Source organism: Eublepharis macularius, chromosome 11 (assembly GCF_028583425.1).
Source record: "Eublepharis macularius isolate TG4126 chromosome 11, MPM_Emac_v1.0, whole genome shotgun sequence".
NCBI classification, from domain to species: Eukaryota; Metazoa; Chordata; class Lepidosauria; order Squamata; family Eublepharidae; genus Eublepharis; species Eublepharis macularius.
Window position 1 is genome coordinate 39,540,280 of NC_072800.1, and position 23,828 is coordinate 39,564,107.

Genomic DNA, 23,828 nt, shown 5'->3' on the forward strand with positions numbered 1-23,828 from the left:
TTATTATTGGTACCTTTCCTGTTGCCTGCTCAGGTAAGGTTTCTGGGAGTGGTGCAGTAGGGATCTTGACTTATATGATGGCTGGAGGAGAGCCTGCTGGCCCCTACGAACAGCCAACCACGAACATGTTCATGAATAGGGCCATGTTCGTGGTTGTTTGTGAGTCCCTGTTTGTGGATGGCAACAAACAACAAACATCATGTTCTTTTTTTTTCTGTTTGTGCCCATCTCTAGTCAAGATGCCAAAAAACAAAAAAAGTATCAAAATCCTTAATAAAATCCCAAGAATTAAAACTGTATGATTAAAACAATATCACTCTGATTCCATATATATAAATACCTTCCCCTAGTGTAGAAGTTCTTGATCAATTGCACCCATATACATAGGGGTGTCATACATTTACAGGCATCTTTAAAATGATCAGGTACTGTTACACACATCATTATATGCACATAACCAAATGCGTTTCAGCCTCAGTGGACTTTGTTTTCTTAAATCACTTCATGAAGACTTAGAAACAATATTTTTTATTATATATATAAACATATATAAAAACATATTACAAGAAATAGCAAATTACCAAGTATTAAAATGTATAGGAATGCTTTATCTAAAAAACAGAAGTAAATAATCTAGTTAGAAAGTTTCAGCACTTCTTAAAATCTCTACACCCAAGTTTAATTGCTCTATTTGCAATCTGATTTTTGGAGGTTGAGCAATTTGCTTAAAGACAGAAAATCTGTGTGTGTGTGTGTGTGTGTGTGTGTGTGTGTGTGTGTGTGTGTGTGTGTGTCAGAAAAATAATATCCAGAAGTACATGACTTTGCTATTAAATTTCACTAACATCGATAGCAGAGTTAATATGTTTTATCATTGTATTTGACCATGCCAAACAAAACTGTTAAAAAGAATCTAACTTTGAACCAACTATATTGTCAAACCACTGTTAAGGATCTCTTGCTATATGTGAAAAAGGATGCACTCTATAGCTGTAAATAGTATAATAGGTTCTCTCTTATCAGCGCTACAAGCTGTCTTGGAATTCAGCCATTAAAGAATCTATTTCCTTAAACCTGTCTGTTATGCTCTCAATGCACTCTCCAGCCTTGAAAGCTTTCCCATCAATTATAATACAGTCCTCTTGGGTATTGATTTCCATTGGCCCTTTTTCAGTAAACTCTGTACAGCAGTGAGCTACCTGGAGGGGAAAAAATTCATATTAAAACACAAATGGGTAACAAAAGTTATTTGCCCCGATCTAGCAAGGGAAATCTGTATGCAGAAGCAGAGTTACATCTACATGGCTAATGTGAACATATATGTGCATCTGGACATATAGTTGGATACACATTACAGAATTAATCTGTGCCTCAGTCAATATACATCTACATGCAGACCTATTACTTCTTGCATAACAGTAATTACACACAGTTAGTGCTGGATCAGGGTGATTGTTTATTATTATTAGCTTTAGGGTCAATCAACAAGAAATTGGCATATATATAAAATATATGGGAAGAGAACCGTGGAATCACTGATAACACTTCATTCTACAGACATGCTGAGTTAATATAAAATGTATAAAATAATAAGTTGAATATTGTCTTTTAGAGTAGCTGACTAATAAAATGTGCGCAGCCTTATTTTGCTACACAGACTAGTGTCACACGGCTGCTATTATGGGAACAGATTTGGGTTGAAAATCTCAAGAATGTGTAAGAAAATACAGTTATCTGGTGGACGTATTGTCTAATGGTACTACAACATTATGTAGGGCCAGTGTGCTCATTGAGGCAGGTCCGGCCCCTGCCTCGAGTGCTGAGGCGCTGGAGGGGGCACTGGAGGGGGCACTGGGGGTGGGGGCGTGCGCTGTGGAGCTGGCGGCGGCAACGCTGGCAGCCGAGCGGGAGGGATGGGAAGCCGCTCATGCGTCGCCCTGGCTGCCTGCCATGGCTGGCCCGCAGCTGCTGCAGCCTGCCAGCCTTCCCGCCCTGCACTGCCACTGCCGCCAACACACGCCTCTGGTTGGGCGCAGCAGCCGCAGGCCAGGTGCGGCAGGTGTCCAGGACGGTGTGTGGAACAACAGAGTGGGAGGGCTGGGAGGATGCATGTGCATCTCCCCAGCCACCCGCCACGCCTGACTGGGAGCGCGGGCAGCCTTCTCGTGCCATCCCAGCCACACCAATGGGGCTGGCTTGCTGCGTGATAATGTCACATGCAGTGATGTCATCACGCAGTCCGGGGCATGCGCACGCTCTGTGTGTGTGCGTAGGGGCAGCAACAGACCTGACGCTGCCCCCAGCCTCAGGCGCCAGAATCCCTGGCACAGCCCCTGACATTATGTAGGTTGTTGAAGGTTAATTGAAATGTATGATAATCTTCCTTGGTCCAAATTAATGGCAAGAGAGATAGGATCGGGAGCCTTGAAGGGAAGTGATATAACTATCTAATGAATAAGTGATAAAATATAGGCACAGACCTACTATATATTCCTGGAGAAAGCATTGGTGCATTACCTGAAGAAGCCAGGGAATGTTAGAACTGGCCCAAGGCTGATCAAATGCTACACAAATAGGGTCTACTTTTATTAAACTTGCTTAGGCGCTACAGATTACAGGAAAAAATCAATGTAATGGAGCCATAGTGAGTTTACAGAATGTAATGGGAACAATGTAATGGTTACAAGAGAGGTGGCAAATGCCATTGCTGTGATCTAATGAGCCGGTCAACCTGGGGAAAGAGGGCACAGTACTGCTTATTTTTAAAATGTATATCCTGCTTTTTCCCTAGTTGGGATTCAAAGCATCTTATCACATCATTCTCCCATCTTCCACTTTATCATCCCAACAGCAACCATGCAATGTAGATTAAGCTGAGAGACTTGTAACAGGCCCAGAGTCACCCAGTGAGTTTCCATGATACAGTAGGAATTCAACACAGTAATGCTAAGTGCTAGACCAACACTCTAGCCAGTACACCTTGCCAGCTCTCATTAGCCTGAAATCACTCTTGTTAGTTCTGGTTAAGTTCCCCAATATTGACACAGTAACTAGGCAAGCCATGATAAGCAAGGCTATTTCACAAACTCCCACCTGTTGAGTTAAAACCTAGCTTGAAAAGGATCAACCCCCTAATACTGCCATCATAACCAAACAAACAAACAGGGTAATATCAGGCAAAACTGAACAATATCCAGACATTTTATTTATTTATCTATTTATTTTATTTTATGTATGTCATTTATGGTCTGCCTTTCTCACTGAGACTCCAGGTGGATTACACAGTGTAAGATTAGTACAGTCAGTATCAAGAACAATTTCATAAACAATTCCATAGGGTAAATAAACACAAGATTATAAAGACATAACATTAACAAGAATCCAATACAGAGTTGAAGAAATTCTGAAACAGAACAGTAGCTGTTCTAGGGCTGGCATAGGAGCACATCTGAGCCCACTTGCGGGGAGGGAAGACTATAAGTTTTAATAATAATAATAATAATAATAATAATAATAATATATTTAAAGCGACAGATAGTACGTAAGACAACATAGTGGTGAAGTTTATGGGTGAAGTCTAAAGTAGAATAAAACAATGAACAGAAAATCCACATAATACGGAGCATTGCTTGGTAGTGCAGTGCTAAAATAGTGGCTGTTTTGTCTGTTCATATGCAGATATGTGCAAAACAAATAAGGTTATCAGTGGATGCAGTTCTCCTGTTTGGGGATTAGAGTAATAAATATTAATTTCAAAATTTCTCTCATTAGATGTATGCATTTCAACTCATTGGAGGGTAGACATACTGAACAATTTAATTCTAAAAACGGCACTATAACTCAGTTTTAGATCACCCATTTTGCAAATGCATTGCAAGCAAAGTAAATATTTCAAATTGTGTTCTTTGCCAAAAATACAAATTCTTCTAAAATATCTTTTCCAATCATTAGTAGAAGAACTATGAATAATGTATACCTTTTCCTTCACGATATTATTCTCTCTGTCCACAAATGATTCAGAAGCTGGCTTGGAGGGGGTTCCAACATGCTTAAGAATTTGGTCCAAATCTTTTAGTATAATTTCTGTCTCGGAGATAACTAATAAAACAACAACATTAATAATTTAGCTCAAATATACATTGTATATTAATGCAATGCTATTTATTGCTCAATCAATTGCCTGAACCACAGACAAAGAGGGGAAGGAGCAATTGTTAATGATTCTAAAAACAAAAAGAGAAGTGTTTCATATGACACTAAGCCTATACATCAGATAGCAGAAGACGCTGATTGCTCTCGCTGAAGACTGGAAGACTTTGACTGGCTTCTGCTAACAGCACTGTTTGTACCGATTCTTGATTTGAAAGATATGCAGTGCAATTCTATGCACAGTTTCTCAAGTGCAAGTCTATTTCAAATCAGTCTTTATTATGGCCCCCAAGCCATACAGAAGCAGAACAAATAGCGTTAATTAATTAATTAACTACATGCCTTATTGTTTGTTAAGCTAGTCCTTAATGCATTTAACATCAGTCATGCTAGCTAATTGATCATGTGGTGCCATGTCTCAAGATGTTTGGGATCTATTTAAATATATATTAAAGATTATACACTCTGTATCCTTTTTTGGTGATAATATGCAACATCTGTTTCTGGAGATTCCTTTAGACAAACTCTACAGCTACATTGGTTCCGCAATGAAGAAGTGCTCCACAATCTTTTCACTACAGGAACAGTTTCTTTTTGAAATCTTCTCCTCAATTACAAGCTCTAGTCTAGAAGAAAAAAACCTTACCCTTTCCCCTGTACTGTATTTTATTTATTTGTGCATTTGGAGGAGTTATTAGTTGCTTTCTCCAAAAATGCTTGAAGCAGCTTTCAAGCAGGAAAAAACAGAATGAAAAACTATTTCCCACAATGACTGAAACCGATAAAATCATAAACAGCAGTGCAGCAGAGGAAAAATAGTAGGGTGAAAGCTGCTATAAAAGCAGTTCAGTGCAATATTTCTAAATGAGGGCACTAAAATTACAACCAGCAAGACAAAAATATGATAAAACAATTCAGTACAAGGCATTAAAATATTCAGAAAAATAGACAATAGTCAGAAAAATAAAAAGATTTCCACCTTGTTCTAGGGTTGCCAGGCCCCCTCAACCTCCCTGCGGGGGGATTGGGGCCTGGCACTCACATGGGGGGGGGGCGCACGCGCTCCCACAAGTGTGGGACATCACAAGTGTGATGTCACTTCCAGGAAGTGACATCATCACACGACGCCCCCCCCCGGAGTGTGTCCACGCTCTGCAGGGGCTTGGATTGGGGCTGCTGTGAAGGGCAGGAGCACTCATGCCCTTCGCAGCAGCTCAAAACGGGCCCGATCCATGCCAAAACGGGCCTGAAATGAGCTCATTTGGGTGCAGATCGGGCCCATTTTGGGTCGCTGCGGAGAGCAGGAGCCCTCCGCAGTGCTGAAAACAGCCCCATTTGGGCATGGATTGGGCCCGTTTTGAGCCTCTGCAGAGCACAGGAGTGCTCCTGTGCTCCGCAGCAGGCCCGATCTGGGCCAAACTGGGCCGATCCAGGTGGCTGCTGCGCATGGGAGTGCGCAGCACCACAGGGGAGCACGCACAGAAGGTGTGCGCCCCCCTGCCAGCCAGGTAAGTGGGGCGGGGTGTGAGGGGTGGGGGCAGGGGATCCCCTACCCCCACCGGGGGTAGGGTATCCCTACCTAGTTCCTAAAACTGAGCAGACTAGGCACCAGGTGAATTAATACTGTGAAGGCAGTCCACGGTTCAAATGTCACCATTGCCAAGGCCTTGTCTCTAGTTGCTTGCCACCCACATTACTCCAAGGGCCTCTGACACTCAGCTTAACTGGCAAGCAGTTTCATACAAGAATGGGTGATCTTCCAAGTAGTTTGATCACAGAGTTTTTAAAGGTTTAAAGGTAAGCACCAAAAGTTTAAATTGGGCCTGGAAAAGAACTGTTCTTTACAAATGGCAGAATATCATTCACACCAGTCAGTAGACTTGCTGCTGCAGTCTATACCATTAGACATTTCCAAAGGCACTACCATAAACATCACATTACAGTAATCCAATTTAGATACGATAGGGCATGGATAACTATGGCCAAATCTCATTTCTCAAGAGAAGTCTGTTGCTAGCTTCATTATGGACATCACATGCCACAATAGAGACCCAGGCCACCATATGTCGTCACAGAGCTAACAGCACTCTGAATTTATGAATTGATGACTGTAGGGTAGAGTGTAAGCCTATCCAAAACTGGTTGATGCAGTCACTGATTAGCTATACTATACTTCAATCTTGTTTGGTCTAAGTTTCTGTTTATCATCTAGACCATTACTACCTCTAATGGTTCAGGTGATCCACTCACACAGTGGACAAATTAGGTATCATCAGCATAATGCTGGCAGGCACCTACTCCAAACCTCTAGATGACCTGTCCATGCAGATTCATGCAGAAGTTAAACATCATAAGGTACAATACAGAGCCTTAAGCGACTCCACAGCACAAATGCCAGAGTAATCAGCAACTGTTCTCCTGAACCAATTTCTGGAATTCAGCTGCCAGATATGACTAGTATCATTAAACATAAGGGTCCCAGACATTTATCTTGAACAAAAAGGTACCGTGGTCAGTGACAGAGAAATATGCTGAAAGGTGTAGTAAAATCAGCAGGGTCATCCCACCACTATCCCATAGTCTCTCTCTCCTAGCATAAGATCCATCATAGCAACCAAGATGTTTTGGGTTCCAAAACCAGGTGAGGAACCAAACCGAAATAGGTACAGATTTTCCTGAACTTTCATTACTAACGTCACACTATCCAGGGATTGCTTTCCTTTCTACACACTGCAAGTACAACAACAACAGCAACAACCGTAACCTAAAAGCCTCTTATTTTTACAGATATTCATTATGCCTTCTCCTGTTCTATGTTTTCCTGCCTTTGTATCTCAATCCAAATCCTGTTGAAATCAATGACAAATTTCTCACAGCTTTTTAAATGAAGTTGGATTGAATCTTTTATTGCTAGATAAAACACCTGAATTGACAGAACAAGTAATTTAAGACTATACACTGAACTTTAATAAATGTAGTCAGCAGATACTTCTACCAGCTGTAATGCTAACTAATGCTCTTCCTACTGTGCTTTAGAAGGAAATAGGGCAGCAGGAAACATTTAATTTACTGAAGATGCTTGTGAAGATGGCTGCTGGAGCAGCAAGTAAACACTTTGTGGACTACCTTCAAAAATGCTTAACAATAAGAACTGTTAGTTTTAAGAGAAAGGGAAGATCACAACATCCCTTATGCAAGCTAAGAGGCTGCGTTTATGCTTTGATTTTAAAAACCCAGCTTGAATATAAAGTATCATCAAAAATTCTACATAATGTAATTTTTCATGGCTATGGTATGTCATATATATGTAGTACATTCAGATCACCCATTCATGTGTGAGTAATATGGAAGTGGGTTTATATCTACAGGCTTCACTCTCCACTAAGAACAGCTTGCAGTTCATATACATTAAGAAACTATCTTGCAGTCAACCATATCAAACATTTTTCAGCCTATGATAATTGTATAATAGTTGCTACCACCAGCTAAAATGGTTGTATGAAATCAACAGGGAAAAACATGTTCACTATAAACACACAAAAGCCATTCACAATTTGATAATTTAGAATGTTACAGAGCATCTTAGGCCCAAACTGGACATAACACTGAAAGATCCATTAATAAGCTCCCAAACATTTTTTCATTTAAAAAGGCAGTTTGTGGGGTCTCTGTTCAGATTAGTACCACAATGCCTGGAGAAAAGGAACGCAAGCCTCCTGTACCATTTTTACAACCTGAAACAACACCTCAGAGGAGTTATTTTGCCCTGTTGGGCCAAACATACAGGTCCTCAAAAAGAGAAGGTCCTCATAGACCTGTATATTTACCACAATGTGGAAAATAACAATTATGACACAAATATATCAAACTGAGTGAACAGCTTTGCTTCATTTATGGTATAACCAGGGCTTTTTTTCAGGGGGAACGCGGGGGAACGGAGTTCCGGAATCTCTTGAAAATGGTCACATGGCTGGTGGCCCCACCCCCTTATCTTCAGAGAGAGGGGAATTTAGATTGCCCTCCGCGCTGCTGGAGCGGCGCGGAGGGCAATCTCAACTCCCCTCTGTCTGGAGATCAGGGGGCGGGGCCACCAGCCATGTGACCATTTTCTCTGAGGGCAACCCACTGAGTTCCACCACCTCTTTCCCCAGAAAAAAAGCCCTGGGTATAACCCTAATCATTCTAAACCACACTAAGGGCAGAGCTAGATGTTGTTATTATTTTAATTAATTTGTCGTCACGAGGCCCCATTCAGATCAGGTGCAGAGCAAGGCAGCCCTAGTGAGCAGGCTTACTAGCTGGCCAGCTTGCCTAGAAGTGTGGCCTTGCTTCCTTGCCCCAATATGCCAGGATGGGAGAGAGAGGGATTGCCCCTCAGCCTTCCACCTGAATGTGAGTGCAGAAAGCCAGGCGAGAGCTGGAAGAAGGTGGCGGCAGGCTGCACGGACTCACTGGCCAGGTCACCAGCTTTCTTCTGTGAAAGGAGGCAACAACAGGAGGAAAGTGGGGAGTGGCAGTGGTATTGCATGGACCCGTCAGCCCGGTCACCATCTTTCTCATGCTGCCTCTTTTAAGAAACTTAGAAGAGCCTGCACTTTTAAAAGATTTGTTCATTCACCATTAATCCAAGCACCAACTTACTGCTTTTCATGCCAGAGCTAGATCTTCACAGCATTTTAAAAAAGGCAATAGTAGTCACACAGAGCCCTAATTCTAGACAGAGCCATGGCAGGGAGGGGATTTAACAACTTTGCACAGTTTTCAAATCTACTATCCCAGGCTGTTGTTATTTCTGGAAGAGATGAGGGGAGGCAGGTGCCTTCTCTTTGCCTGTCCCTGCACACCCTGCAGTGCTGATATAATTAGTGGATGCATAGGACCAGGCTGGTTTCCCTTCTAAAAGCGCTAGAGAGGCTCATTCACAGATCTCCTGGTGTCATGTTTGCAGTGCTTGGGTGCTGAATCACTGTCCTTCCCCTGCTGCCTCTGATGCCTCGTCAATTGGTTCTCTCCTGCACTCCAGATGGCAGTGTGGAGGCAGCCCCACATCTAGGGGTGTGGGGGCACCTCCTGCTTTCACATCCTTTTATAATAGAAAGATGGCTACCTAGCCATTGTGTGTCTGTGCAGCCCACCACCTTCTTCTTCCTGCTCTTGCCTGGATTCCTGCTCTTACAACCAGTCGGAGGGCTGGCGCTGCCTCGTTCCATGCCTGTTCTGGATGGGGCTTCTCTTTGTCTGCCTGGCTTCTATGAGTGACTCTGGTACAGTTGGGCTAAGTTGCAACAGTGTCCCTTCAGTTTGGTTTGGATGAAATTTCTCTGTTTTGATATGATCCTCTGGTTTGGTGCTGGTCCCCTTGATTCACTTTGCTCCTGGGGGGATTCCATCCATCTCCTTGCGTCAGTTTGGTTCTGTTGGGCTTCCTCTTGCACTTGGGGGTGTGCCTTTCACCACTGGCAGCTTTGCCCCAGTGTGTTTCTGCCTGAGAGCTTGCTTGGAAATGTTTCCCCCATAGGAAATAATGGCAAGTGGCGGGGGGCACCTTGTTCAAGGATTCACAGAATTTGACCCCAGGGTCCAATGTTCCTGAAACTGGGGAGTCCTTAGAGGACAGTCAGGATGACACAAATTTAGTGGAGTTTCCTTGAAAAATGCCCCCCTAGTCCCCGGATATCCCCCAGGATAGTTTTCCCCATAAGGAATAATGGCCAAATATATCCAGGATTTTCTGATCTGTCTTAAACAAATTAGAGAATCTTTCCTGAATATCAGGAAACCTGGATTTTTTGGGGTCCCTGAAACCCCAAATCTGAATTTTCTTGGCATTTTTTGTGTACATCCTAGTCTGCAGCCATGCAGGATCCCAATGCCAGCCCACCCCAAGATTTCTCCCAGCAGTTGGGATGGGATGGGTGCCATTGGACAGCAAGTGGGTTGCCCAATGCCTGGATCCATATCCTATGCTGCTTCAGTGTTCCAATGGCTGTAATCAATACAGTTGTTGCTGTGTTTCATTCCAGCATCGTTGGTTGTGTTTGTCCTCCATTGTCTCCCCCCTCCGTCCCTGATCTCAAAAGCATTTTACAAATTAGTGTTCTACCTCACTTTGCTAAATGATCTGCTGAGACCTTCTACAGATCAAAAACAAAATGATAAAAGTCTCAGATAATACAACTGCACACAAAGCAACCTGTTTCATCTTTCCCTCCCCATCAACCATATTATTCCTTGACCCAACTGAAGAGGTGGTGGTCCAGCAGCCAGGAAATGGATTTCAGATCACTTTATAGATTTGGGTATTTCACACCTTTTCTTCTCTAAACTTTGTAGAATGCATAGCAAATTTGATCAATTCTGCTTTTCAAACCCTGTCAGCCAGAACCAATGCATCTACCATTGGTTAACCATTCTGTCAAATAACCTTTCCATCAAAGTACCATGAACCATTTATAGTTTAATTATCTATATGACAGCTGCTATGATAAACTAGTATGTGATCCAAGTGAACAAGGCCCTTTATTATCCTACAACATTTTAAATCTAATTGCAGAAAGCAGCTGAAAAACATTTATTTATTGGACATCCAGTCCCTTTCTAAAGCTTCATTGCAGCTAACAGTGTACCAAGTATTCCATCATATCCTTTTTATTCTTGACCATCCCAAGCTAGGTTGAATAAAAAGGCCTTACACTGGTCTGGAACATGTACAGGGACACAGGCTCAGGCTTTGGAAAGTCCCAAGACAAAGTTAAAATTGGAGGCATTCTAAATGTTCATGAAGATTAATGCCAATCTGATGACCTACACATCAGTCCATGAAGACTAAACCACAAGAACTGAGATCACATTGTACTCTGAATCTTCCCAGCAAATTCACTCTTCAGAGGCTGAGTGATGATGAAGGAAAGGTCTAGCAATCTATGAAAGGGGTCAAGATGACCGGGGGTTAGCAGATCTAGTACACAATGGATTTAGAAGCACGACTCGGAAGAAATGATAGGGGATCAAGGAAGCAGAGTGCTGAGGAAAGGAAACTGGGGAAAGTATGCTGTCCTATAGACAAGGAAGCTTAGTGCTTTTCTGCAAGCAAGAAGTGTTCTTTCCCACAAGGGGAGGGGGTGTTAACAGGACTGCTAGGATTCATCAGGCTGTTGCACATGGCCTGTGGTCCTTTTTGCCTGAAACCACTCCCCTCCACACACATATCCTCCAGCCAGTCTATTGCCACTCTGCTATGCATGTCGTATCAAGAAGGAATATAATCAACAAGTTGCGGCTTGATTTCCCCTATTCAAATGTTTTTGTGTCTATGTGTGCACGTGGTTACATACACACATGCACACATTGTCCTTCTGAACTTTCCTTCACATCTGGACTAGTCCCAACTATGTACATAATATGAAAGGCTATATGCCATTTGGAAGGAAAGAGAGATGGGCAGCAATACAGTTCATGATGCACAGGCACTAGGTAAATGAGTAGTAAAGTCCAGAGACAGACAGATAGAGACATGGCCACCATGGGCCAAGTGCTGAAGGGCGGGGGCCAGCTTCCCAGGCCTGGGGCTGCACCGGATGAACCAGAGCATGACCCCTGGCCTTTCCCCGCCCCTCCACAACATGGCGGCCACCATGCCATCTCCCCACTCGCCTCCCCCGCAACGCCCGCAATCCAGTCCCCCAGGTAAGTCTGGGAGCCGTTGCTTCATGATGCACAGGCACTAGGTAAATGAGTAGTAAAGTCCAGAGACAGACAGATAGAGACAGGTTGAATTTTACATTGTTTTGAAGTAGCCATACGCCTATGGTGTATGATAATTAATAAGCCTATGGTGCACAGATATCTGGAATATATGTATCCAGAAGTCTGTGTTTGTTATAAACACAAACACACATACATATGGATATATATACAAATGGCACTCCTAGTTAGTCAAATATTGTGGATGCTTTGCAAACAATTCAGATGTTTGATTATTTTGGTCACTAGTGCCTGCCTGTTTGTCTACTTTCACCTCCATTTCTACATATGTACTATGTACACACAGTTAACATAATGTCATTCTTTGTCAACAAGCACCATTTTATACACAGTGAGGTAAATGGTCTGTATTACACGTAAACATGAATACATTTTTGAAAATGTGAATCTTCTGATTAAAAATACTTATGCATGTTATACAAACCTAGATTTTCTGCTGACAGAATATCTTCTGATCCAGCTGTTTCAAAAGGACATATTATTTTTTCCCTAAAAAAATAGAGGAAGTTGAAGTATCTGTTCCAAATCACTGATCAGAAATATCCAGCTATTTGAAGACATTGTATGTTTGTACACAAAGTTATATTTCCAATTCCTGGCTTTAAACAAGAAAAGTATTTGTAAAAACTTCCTCATTGTTAGAACGAACATTTTATAAGAAATTATAGGCATAACTTATCTCAAACCATAAGCAAAATGAAGAAACGATACAAGGAATTTTTATTTGTTTGTTTGTTTACTACTTCATTGAGCTAAATATTCAATGACTGCAATGACTTCCATTACCATCCTTCTTTGTATTAACAATTTTATATAAAGAAAATGAGAAATTAACGAAAAAGACAACTTCGCACACAATAGAAAAATAAAAAATAACAACAGAAAATACTACAAAACAAACAAAAGAAAAAACTATATAAACTAAAAGAAGGCTTCCACAACAACTATAAGTATGATTTTCAAATCTTCTTTTACTCTATAAAACTAACAAAATTTGTGGTAGGGTATGAGTTTTCATGAGCCACAGCTTACTTCTTTAGATACATTCTAGCTGTATCTGAAGAAGTGAGCTTTGGCTCACAAAAGCTCATACCCTACCACAAACTTTGTTAGACTTATAGGTGCTACTGGACTCTTGCTCTTTTTTACTGCTACAGACAGACTAATATGGCTACCCCTCTTGATCTATTTCTTACTCTATGTTACAAAGAAAAGCTCTTTTTTTCTAATGTCCAAAATCCTTATTCCGCAAACCCACAGATCATCAAATCATTATTATTTAATTCATGCAAAAAGTTGACAAGGGGTTTCCATTCAACAGTAAATGAATTTATTAGCTTTTCTCTAATCAATGAAGTAAGTTTTGCCATTGTTGCTAATTTTACCATCGTTGCTAATTCCAACACCTTTACCAACCATTCCTCTATTGCAGGCAGTGTTGGACTCTTCCAGTTTTGACTTTCATCGCCATTCCAAGCAAGAGGTACATCCTTCTAAATCAACTGAAGTTACTCTGTTTGGGATTGCACTTTTAGTTGCTCGGATTTCTAAAGACTGTATTGAATCCACTAACAATTCATTGGAATAGTTTGAAGACTAAATTGCTGAGAAAGTAATTGTCTGCTATAACCAAATAACAAAAACGGAAAATTGTATAGAGCTGGGTTAAAAGATTAATCTGCTATCATGCATACTAAATCATTTAGAATAGTTCTGAACATATAATTCAGACTACACATATTTTTAAGCTATGCTTAATGTAGCTCAAATTTTAAGACTTAATTCCTTGGAGATTCCCCTCAGAGTAAACATTTCCTTTTCATTCCTCAAGATGAAATTCAATTGTATTGCAAACAGGGTGGAGGATGTAGTGAATGCATAATTTCCCCCAGCACATGAGTCACACAAGTCTTGCCTCTTTAACAGGCACCCGGGATGTGCAGTTCCAAGGAAGACGACCAGGCTGCACTGCATCTTCAACAAGTGCACAGGTTAGTCCATGGCCCATAAATGAAACAAACACATCGAGGGTGCTTTCTCATTCATGCTTACATTTCAGGGGTAAAACCAAACTAAAATAAGATGATTCAGGAAAAAAAAGAGAAAGTCGACAAATGCATTCTCACGAAAAAGTCATCATATAGCAATTATAGTAGAAGGAGCAGCCAGGTCAGAAGATAGATGAACAAAGTAAGCTGCCAGACAAACATATTGTAGACCTCAGATGGGGATGAAAAGAAAAATAGAGACAAAAGGGGCTACCAGAATAACAAATGAATGAAGACGTACTGCTTTCAAGAGCACGCTTGTGAACACACTCATACCTCTCATCCACATAAGGGCTGAACATCAGGTGTACAGTCACTTGATCAATGAAGCAAGTAGGGAACTTAGACTCACATGTATGAGGATTCAGTCTGTTATATGGGCCATATAGGTAAAATAATTAAATTAAGCCAGATTCTTGTTCATCATATCTTCTCTCACCATGACAGAGATTAAATTGAAAGCATTATAAGAAAATGGAATATTTCCAGCTAGATCCTAGGAAGCTATGGGAAAGGTGAGTCATGTACAACCTAGGAGACTTGTGTGACACTGAAACCAAGAAGCTAATCGAAGAGAAAGGAAGCAATTCTAAGGTCTACTTAGAAGTAAGGATCTTTATTCAGTGGGACTAACTTCCAGAAAAGTGCTGTTCAGATTGCAGCCAGAAGAATTGCCACAAGGCATTTGGGATATGGAGATATACTCAGGAGAAGTACACCCCTATTTCCTCATTCCAAGACTAAACAATGAAGCACATCTGTTAGTTTTGAACAGCAAAAAGAAAGGAGACAAAATAGGGGATCACTCAGGATGAAAGAGGGAAGGAGATCAGTCTGGATGGCGGTGTAAAAACATAAAAATTGGTCAAGCTGAAAAAAACAGTATCAGAGGAGAAACAATAAGACTATTGATCTGGTTTCTGGAACTGTTTGAGCTCCACCAGGAAATATTTTCTAATGACCCAGCCATCTTGAGCATTCATCTTAGCAGGTTGTAAAGAGATCTCCCTCTCCAACAAACCCCCCCCTAGGAAGTTCCTTCATTATTCTCACTCTTTTTCCACCAATTTCCAGAGGGTTTTGAAATTGCTTACTCACAATCTCTTCTCTTGTTCTTTTCGTTGTAAATTGGGCTATTATATCCCTTGGTAGGTTTTTTTGTGCTGCATATTTTGAGTTGATTCTGTATGTCACATCCAGAAAGGCTGCCACTTCCTCCGGTTCCTTATTCAAAAATTCTGCTAGTACTTCTGAAATCTGCTCTTGGGTTGATTTCCCTTCCACTTCCGGGACTCCATGAAATCTAAGTTGTTTTTCCATATGCTTACATTCCGCCACGGCCATTCTCTCTTTCAAACCCTTGGTTTCTATCCTGAGTGATACAGCCAACTTGTCAGTTTCATCTTCCACTGTTTTAACTTTCTGCTGTGTCGATTGTAATTCTTTCTTGACCTCATCAATATTTTTAACCAGCTCCACTATCTCTGCTTTAAATGTCTCTTTGAGCTCCTTAATATCTTTCACAATCTCTTGCATCATATCTTTGATCTCCTTGTTCCCCTCTGTGACTTTTTTATCAAGACTGTCCAGCACCGTTTGCCTTTCTTTCTTCGACATCATGGGGCTTGCCTTACCTCGCTCCCACGAGTCCGCTCTTTTCCTTAACTGTGGCGTGGCTGATTTACTTTCCTCACCTCAAGTGTCAAATTTTAACAAAGTCTTTTAAAAATTTGCGATCTTAGCATCCAAAATGTCGGGCGTCTTTTCTCTATGGTTTTTACTTGAAGTTTCTGCCCTTTCCCTTATCCAAAATGTCCTACTTCCACCCAATTTGAGGTCAAGCTCTTTCCCTTCTTCAAAATGGCGCACGTCCTCTTCTGGTTCCTCAGAGGCCGCTTCCAGCCAGTCTTTCTATTGCACTGACGCACGTCCGGTTTCTCTTCTCGACACAGCGTTTCTCGCAATGTTTCAACTTTCTCACACTTTGCTATCTCTTACAAGCCACAGGTATGTAAACAATAATCTATTTTCTGCGTTAGCTCCTCTCTAAAAAATTCTTTTTTCTCAGTTACTTTGCTGGAATATTCACAGTAAGTTATTAAGTCTTTTGCAATTTTTGTCTTCTAATTTGATTCAGTTTCTTTTACCATTTTTCTTCTCACATAAAGAGATAGCAATCTTTACCTTATTAAATCTTCTTTATGGGTTGTAATCGCTGTTTCAGTAGTCACGATAGTCCAGTATTCCCAGTTTAATGCTGAAGCTTGGGTACGGAGGTCTTAAGCCAAAAACTTGACTCCAGAGCTACTGCAGAGATCTTTGCCACCCGTCTACGAGCGGGGTCTCAAGGCTGGGTAGGTTATCGTTGCGTAGATCCCCCCCACAGCTGAGACCCTCACACTCTCGGGGTCTTGAGCGTACTTGCCTGTTCTCCGCCTGAGAACAGAGGGCTATGGGCAGTTGGCACCCCACTAGCCCTCACAAACAGCAGCACGGACAGCCCAGCTCCCTGAGCTGCTTCAGCCCTCCATGAACTCCAAGCCGGAAGTCCCAGGTTGTAAAGAGATCTCATTGTATCCAAGGGCCCACCACTCAAGGCAGTAATTTTTACATGTGATTCCACAAAACAATCACTCTCCATACCTGTTTTCTGAAGAATTTTGTCCAACAGCAAATGTGTAAAAAAAAATAATGACTGGCTTATTTGGAGCTACAAGGCATGTAACTTGTTCTGTATTTCATGCTGTCTGAAGAGAACAAAAACTAGGCACTGTGCCATTCTAGAGTCTGCCATGGCAGGGATATAAATGATGTCTACAAGAAACTGTAGGAGAAAGTGAAGGGTGACAAGGCCAGTTCTGATAATCTTCTACATGATTTAGTATAGAAAGATCTAACAAATGCTTTTAGTGGGAAAAGGTAATGCTCTTGAAAAAGGTGTATCTTCAGAGAAGGGAAAGTAGCATAAAATGTTGTGAGGTCTGCTTGATGTTACCTTGTTTCTGGCAGAGCAAAATCTGCTATTTCAGAGATCCTGTAGCACTATGACAATGGATTGCTCACTAAATTCAGTCAAGAACTGCTACCTTAAAACTCTTATGAAGCATCAGATGCCTAGGGAGAGAATGTAAGCATACTATATGTCCAGGTGTCAGAATGAGTAATTGCTGGCACGTGACAAGAAAGTACTAAATACAGTTCTGGAGAAGGTGAGAAATGCTCACAACTATGGAATCATCATAGATGAAACACCTGATGCCGCACAGACCGAGCAGTTGGTATTTATCATGAGATATGTACATGAAAAAGATGGGGAACAGGGATATGCAGAAACAATTTCTGAAAATACTGGACTGTGATAAAAAGAAAGGAGTCGGTGTTGTGGAGCCGATAAAGAAAATACTGGTGGAAAGTAAAGTACATTTACTGAACTGTAGATTTACTGAACTGTAGAAACCAAGGGTATGACAGTGTTGCGAATATATCTAGGAAATAACAGGGTGTAAAAAACTGGACACAGATGAAAATCTTCAAGCCTTGTTTTCAACTTGCAGTGCACACCTTCTGAACCTATGTGGTACTATTTATAGGGAAAAGAACACAGAAGAAAGAGCGCAGTTTGGAAATGTACAGGATTTTCATGCAGTATTCTATATTTTCATACAGTTGTACAAGATGGAAAATTCTTCAAGAAACCGCAGGACTCTTTCTCCACTTCATGTCATCAGCTAAGAGCTCAAGAATTTGCCCCCTTGTGAAAAATCATAGAGATGCTACATCCTGTCTTCAAACTTGAGGAAGATTTAAGCTTAACAGCAGAAATCCGTGCTGATGATTCAGATTTCTTTTGGCAGATGCAAACCTCTGAGTTGCTTGGGTAGGTCACACTCTCTCAGCCTAACCTATCTGGCAGGATTATTGTTATGAGGATAAAGTAGAGGAGGGGAGAACAGTGTTGCAAGCTGCATTGAGTTTCCATGGGGGAGAAAAAATGGGATATAAATATCTAAAACAATCAATCAAACAAAACAGAGTTCATCCTTCTGACTACTGAGTGGTACAAGGTACTGCATTTCCTCAACTTCCGAAGCAAATCTCTCCAGAGATCAAAGCCTACAATGGAATAAGGGGATGCATTAGGCTGAGCCTTCTGGAAGAAATCCAACAGTTGAATGATTCCTGGCCAAGTCTTCTAAAGGGAGGCAATGGCATCACTTAGTGGCTAGGGATCACCACTGCGTTTAAGACACATTGAGAAGACTGTGAAAGGGAAAGTGCTTCCACAATGAGCCAGCCAGTACAGAACACACTATCTATTCCCTTCAAGATAAATTTTGAGCTGAAGTGTCATCACAGCCTTGAACATGTTCCTCCCATATCACTGACCCCGAGCCAAGACCATGGGAGAACTCTCAAGCTTCACTTACGTATCCTTGTTGCAGTGATTGAAAAAAATGTGCAGTCCCTGTCCATGACGTGAACAAGGGAAAGTTGCAAGAACTTGTGTTTAGAAAAGACTCAGACCTGCACTTTTGGAGGAGCTATGGGTCCTGCAGTTGAGATTCTTAACTGTCATGTATTTGCTTGAGAATTTTCATTGTACCCTGTTGCCATCTGGGGAATGCACTTTTAGTAACATTAAGGTCAGTGATCAGGGAGGATAAACGGAACCATTTGATCATGCTCTCAGTAGAGAAAGCACTTGTCAATCAAATAAATTTTGATGACTGCATCCATGATTGCAAAAAAACCCCTGTTGCTTACAATTAAGTTCATTGTTAAAACAAAATGTCATAAACTAATACAATTTAAATCGCTGACCATGATGCTTGCTGTACAACTCTACTTTGTTCCATTTCATTTTTCTTAAATAAGCAGGCATCCCCAATTTTCATATCCTTGCATGCATATTCTTGCATGCAACTAAATGCCCACATTGTCTCTGATTTGCTTGTCTCACATTGTTCCTTAGACTGTAACTTTGTAACAAATGTAATAAGTTTCTCACTTATCAACTGTCATCAACATTTTGCTTTACTGATCAGTTTCTGAGATAAACTCTCCTCTCCCTTTTATCCTTGCTCAAGGAACAAACATGAAAAGGTCTCTTGTTTCCAGGGAAAGGAGAAATCTTGCATGTGGCCCATGCATACAAAAATGTTCATATGTATGGTCCTCCAGACGCGTGTGTCTGTAGGGGTAAGTAGCAAGCCCCCTTGCCCCAACATCATAGCAGCCCAGTATGCCTTGATGTACAGTTTGTATGGGGCAATTCCCCTTCCAACAAGCTTCTTCTTATGATCACACGGAGATCCTAGTTTCTCACCAAAACCCTCTCTTATTTTTGCCAGTGTTTGCTTAGGAATTGTAAGGAAAACACTCATAGAATCAGAAGCTTGCCTCACAGCTTCAAGGGAAATCTCCATTAAGAAATTGGAGATGGCCTGGGATGGCAGCAGAGGCGTGAAAAATGCTTGAGTGGGTATGCAGTACAGCACTGGTTGGCACCCTGAGCCAAAATTCCAAGGGCAAAGGGGTAATCCTCAATCCATAGAACCTGCTGCTAGGGAATGAGAACATGGCTCACCTCCTTCAAAAGCTTTGAAGGAGGAGCCTGACCTGTACAAACAGGATGGCTCAAGACTCGAAGCTTTGGTGTCTTTGCTCATAAAATCAGGGATGCATGAATAGAGGAGGCAAGGCTCTTCTGCAGCCTGTCCATTGTCTGTACCTCGCCTAGGAGGCCAATGGAGCTGGCCTATGGGTGTTGCAGACTCCCCTTTGGGTGCAATGTAAAGGTAAACAAACTTGGACCTTTTCTTATCCTGTACAGAGCTGTAATCTCTCATCTTTTCTGCATCTTCCTGCAAATACCTTGTCTGCAGGAGGCACCTAACAAAAGCAGAAGGCTTATATCCATATCCACAGAGGAAGCACCTTTTTCCTGTGATGTCATGGGAACCATAGTAATCATAATGCTAGCAGTTGTTTTAAAATCACCAAATAAGGCTACACCCTCTGCCCCAATCCTGAACTTACTTTCTCTTTCTTCCGGTTCTGGAGCTACGTTTCTTCTTACAAGTTTTTGCCCAAGCTTTTATCTAAAAAACAAATTACAGTAACAATGAATATCATTTTTTATGTTTGGAATGTTATGATACTCAGTATTCTCCACATGATCTCACATTCATAATAGGGATTGGTGCCTGTATCATTAATTACCGGCACATACACCATCCATATTGTTTATTAGAACTCAGTATGTATTGGGACATTTATGCAGGGAGTTTCTTTGCCCCACTTCCTGGCAGCAACCTTTGACAAGATTGGGGGTGGGGGAGTGGGCAGAGAAACTCACTGTGTGATAATGGCTCATGAGTTCCACTGAACAATACAGCAACCAAAGGAAAAAAGTCACAAAAGGGATGCCAATCCAGTGGATTGTACGATTTAGAACCATTCTATTTAACCCCTTTCTATAGCAATGAAGAATATCTCTAAGTCAGAAAATATGGTAGCTATCTTGAACTTTATCAGAGTCCAAAAACATTAAAATTGCTGCACAACAGAAAAAAAACATGGATCTTGGTCAAACTATATCTGAGACTATATGCTAGTTACTAATTTGCATAATATCAAGGTGTTACCATGGTAAAGTGATTAGTTATTCTGTTGTTTCATTCCCAAGTGGGATTCTATATTTATCTCTTTATTTAGATTCTTAACCCCCCCCCCATACTGTTCACTTAAAATTGTGAGTAAGCATGATATACTAAGTAATGACTTAGATAAAAAGGAAGAGTATGAATTAACAGTATATATCTCAAAAGCAAGCTGCTGACATCTCAATGAATGTTCGCATAGTTGGTCCAGTAAAATATAACAACAGTTGCTGGTAACAATACTGGCCAGAAATAGCTGCTGAAACTGAAAGTGGAAGAAAAACAGCTGACTTGCAAGGATAGTGATTAACTGATCTAGGATCTGGAGAAACCAAAACGGTGGTGGATCTCATCACACATCTGAGATGTATAGTTTCCCTGTTCCCAATTTACTGTTGGAAAAAAGCGCTGGACTATATGGATTGTGGTGATACATCAAATAAATTCTTGGGCATTCTAATATACTTGAATGCCCCAGTATATACACAAAATTGCTTTGCTAAGTAAGCTAAGCAGTGGATTTAGACAAATATAGCAAGTCACTTTACATATTACAGTGAAAGTCTCTGTGATTCAACTACAGACAAACTAAAAATTTTCTGTAATGTTTAAGGAGTGTTTGCTTGCCTGGGGATACTCTTGGGAGCTGAAATTCTCTTAAACTTCCAAGTAAGTGTTTCTTGCATATTTTCAGAAACATGAATGCCCTTCAAACATAATGTGGAAAAAATGATCAGGGACCTAATATTTACCGTTAACAAGGAAAGTGGCATACTTGATTTTTAAAATACATATCTGGTAGTAATTGTATGGAACAATATTTTGCATGATTAAAGTTTTGCTGGATACTCTCCCTGATTAGAATGTTATCTTAGCCTGGATTGTAAAGAGCAACATTAGGATGCAAAGACTGGTGCAGGTAATCGTGTGGGCAGATTGGAGTTTTATTTATTGAGCAAGGCCATCTCTCTTCCCATGAACCATGGACAAAGCCTTTTGAATTTAAGGGCAGTTTCACAACCCATTTGTGATGGGAGTGTGTCATTCAAAGGGGGGAAAGACCATAAATTTAACTGTGGTTCCATGAGCCCACAGGCTTTGGATCCCAGTCAAAGTCTTATGAATGGTGTAGAAATGAACTTCAGTATTTCAAAGTAAACTATTGGTATCTACAAGAACCTATAATAATTGCTCTATTATTGCTAATTCTCTCTAGATACACTATCTGAAACACATAGCTCTGAGAAGCAACACTATGGGAGCTTTCTTTGTGAGAACTATCCTAAGCAGGTCTACTCAGAATCCTACTCAGGTCTATTCAATGGAGCTTACTCCCAGGAGAGTGTCCTTAGGATTGCATTATTAATTTGCTTTAAAAGCCTACAGGTACCTGTAACAGCTTATCAATTGTTACTTTTGAATATCCCACCTTTAGGAGAACATCAGTGTTGAAAACACAAAGAAATTAATATGATTTTTAAAAACTAAGCTGAACATTTAAAACTGTGGTTCCAGGGCTTTTTTTCAGGGGGAATGCGGGGGAACGGAGTTCTGGAACCTCTTGAAAATGGTCACATGGCTGGTGGCCCCGCCCCCTGATCTCCAGACAGAGATCTGGAGATCAGGGGGTGGGGCCACCAGCCATGTGACTATTTTCTCCAAGGGCAACCCACTGAGTTCCACCACCTCTTTTCCCAGAAAAAAAGCCCTGTGTGGTTCTAATACTGTCAGCAATAGGTATCAATCAATGTGGTAAGGATAGGATTTTAGTATTTATGATGAAAGCAGGTGTTTTACTAATACAGTTTAATATCAACTGTGAGTTCCAATAAAAATATGAATAAAATTGTACAAGTATATACTATGAGAGTATGCTTACTGTTTTGCTGTATTGTAAAAATAAGAATAAAATTGTTCAAGTGTATACTATGTACAAGTATATACTATGAGAGTATAAAACTGTAAGCGTATATCTTACTGTTTCGCTGTATTGTATTGTTCTGGTTTCACTTTCTTTATTCTTAACTGTACCTAAAGAGGTATTATAAAACCAGTTAAAGCAATATTTGAATGATAAATATTATTTAGAAATTAAAGCATTTTACCCTGGAATTTTTGTTGGTTCTATACTATATGAAGTTGCAGTAACAAAATACAGAATTCAGATACAGTTTTCTTAATTTAATAACATAATACCTCTCTCTACTGATATAACCAATAATTTAGGATTCTATTCAATTCCATCCCCCTTTCTCACTTAAACTCACCCTCACTTCTATGGCAGCTTTATTTGCTGTGGGGTTGTTTCTAACCTGTAATGGCTTGGGCATTAGGAATACTGACACTGACAGGAAATATGTCTGTAAGTCTTGCATGGAAAACTGTAGGAGCAATCTAAGCATTCTTTGATCTGCTTTTGAGTAGGACTTGGCTATTAAATAGGAAATTGTTATCCAATTGGTCCAGAGGCATGTCAGGAATATGTATACAAAGTAAAAGATGCGGAGAAATGTGTGTAGTTGACATTAACGGGACCTCTTTGTTAAGCACTTAAACATGTACGTCCCACTTTTCACTAAAGATTATATTTTTGGAAGTGGGGGACGGGTCCTGCTAAATAATCAAATCATCCTGGACCAACTGCGAACTGGCCAGATAATTTTATTTACGTCATTTCTACTCCACTTTTCTTGCCAATGAGGACCGACATAGGCATTCCAGGTGGCTGCTGGTGACAAGCAAATTTCCTTTTTGCTGAGTAATTGCTAGCAATCGGCAGGAGGAGACAAGTCAGTCAAAGATTGTCTGCCATCAGCAAGCAGCCTAGGCAAATGCCCCCATGTATGGATCCCCTGCATACCATACGATGACATAGCTTCCAGTTACAATTCTTTAAGAATTGGCCCTAAATGCTATTTGCTTCTGGTATGACCAGAAGTGATTATAGGTGTGGAATCTGGATCTGGGATTTGGGGGAAAAGACGGATTTTTACCAATTCAGCTAAATCTGGCTTTACCAACTCATATCAAAGAATTATGGATCCAATTCAGTAACCCATATCCAGACCCACTCCAAATAAATCCAGGAAATGTGGCTTCAGCCTCTGCCTGGCTTCTTCCTGGGCTTCCCCCATTTTTTTCCCAAGAGGAGAGGGGAGGAGGGAGGGGGAGGGAGGGGCAAATCTAAGCAGGAGCTCTCCTTGTC

General features: G+C 41.0%; 1 protein-coding gene across 1 annotated transcript in view; it reads right to left on the minus strand.

The window, feature by feature from the left end:
* Positions 1 to 1,025: 1,025 nt before the first annotated feature.
* The window catches only part of ZCWPW2 (zinc finger CW-type and PWWP domain containing 2), a 44,997-nt gene continuing 22,194 nt past the window's right edge, over positions 1,026 to 23,828 (minus strand). The window contains exons 5-9 of the mRNA XM_054990841.1: positions 22,602 to 22,654; positions 20,001 to 20,062; positions 12,338 to 12,402; positions 3,977 to 4,098; positions 1,026 to 1,199 (exon numbers count right to left, since the gene is read on the minus strand). Of these exons, the coding sequence (XP_054846816.1) occupies positions 1,026 to 1,199; positions 3,977 to 4,098; positions 12,338 to 12,402; positions 20,001 to 20,062; positions 22,602 to 22,654 (476 nt within the window). The remainder of the gene's footprint in view (positions 1,200 to 3,976; positions 4,099 to 12,337; positions 12,403 to 20,000; positions 20,063 to 22,601; positions 22,655 to 23,828) is intronic.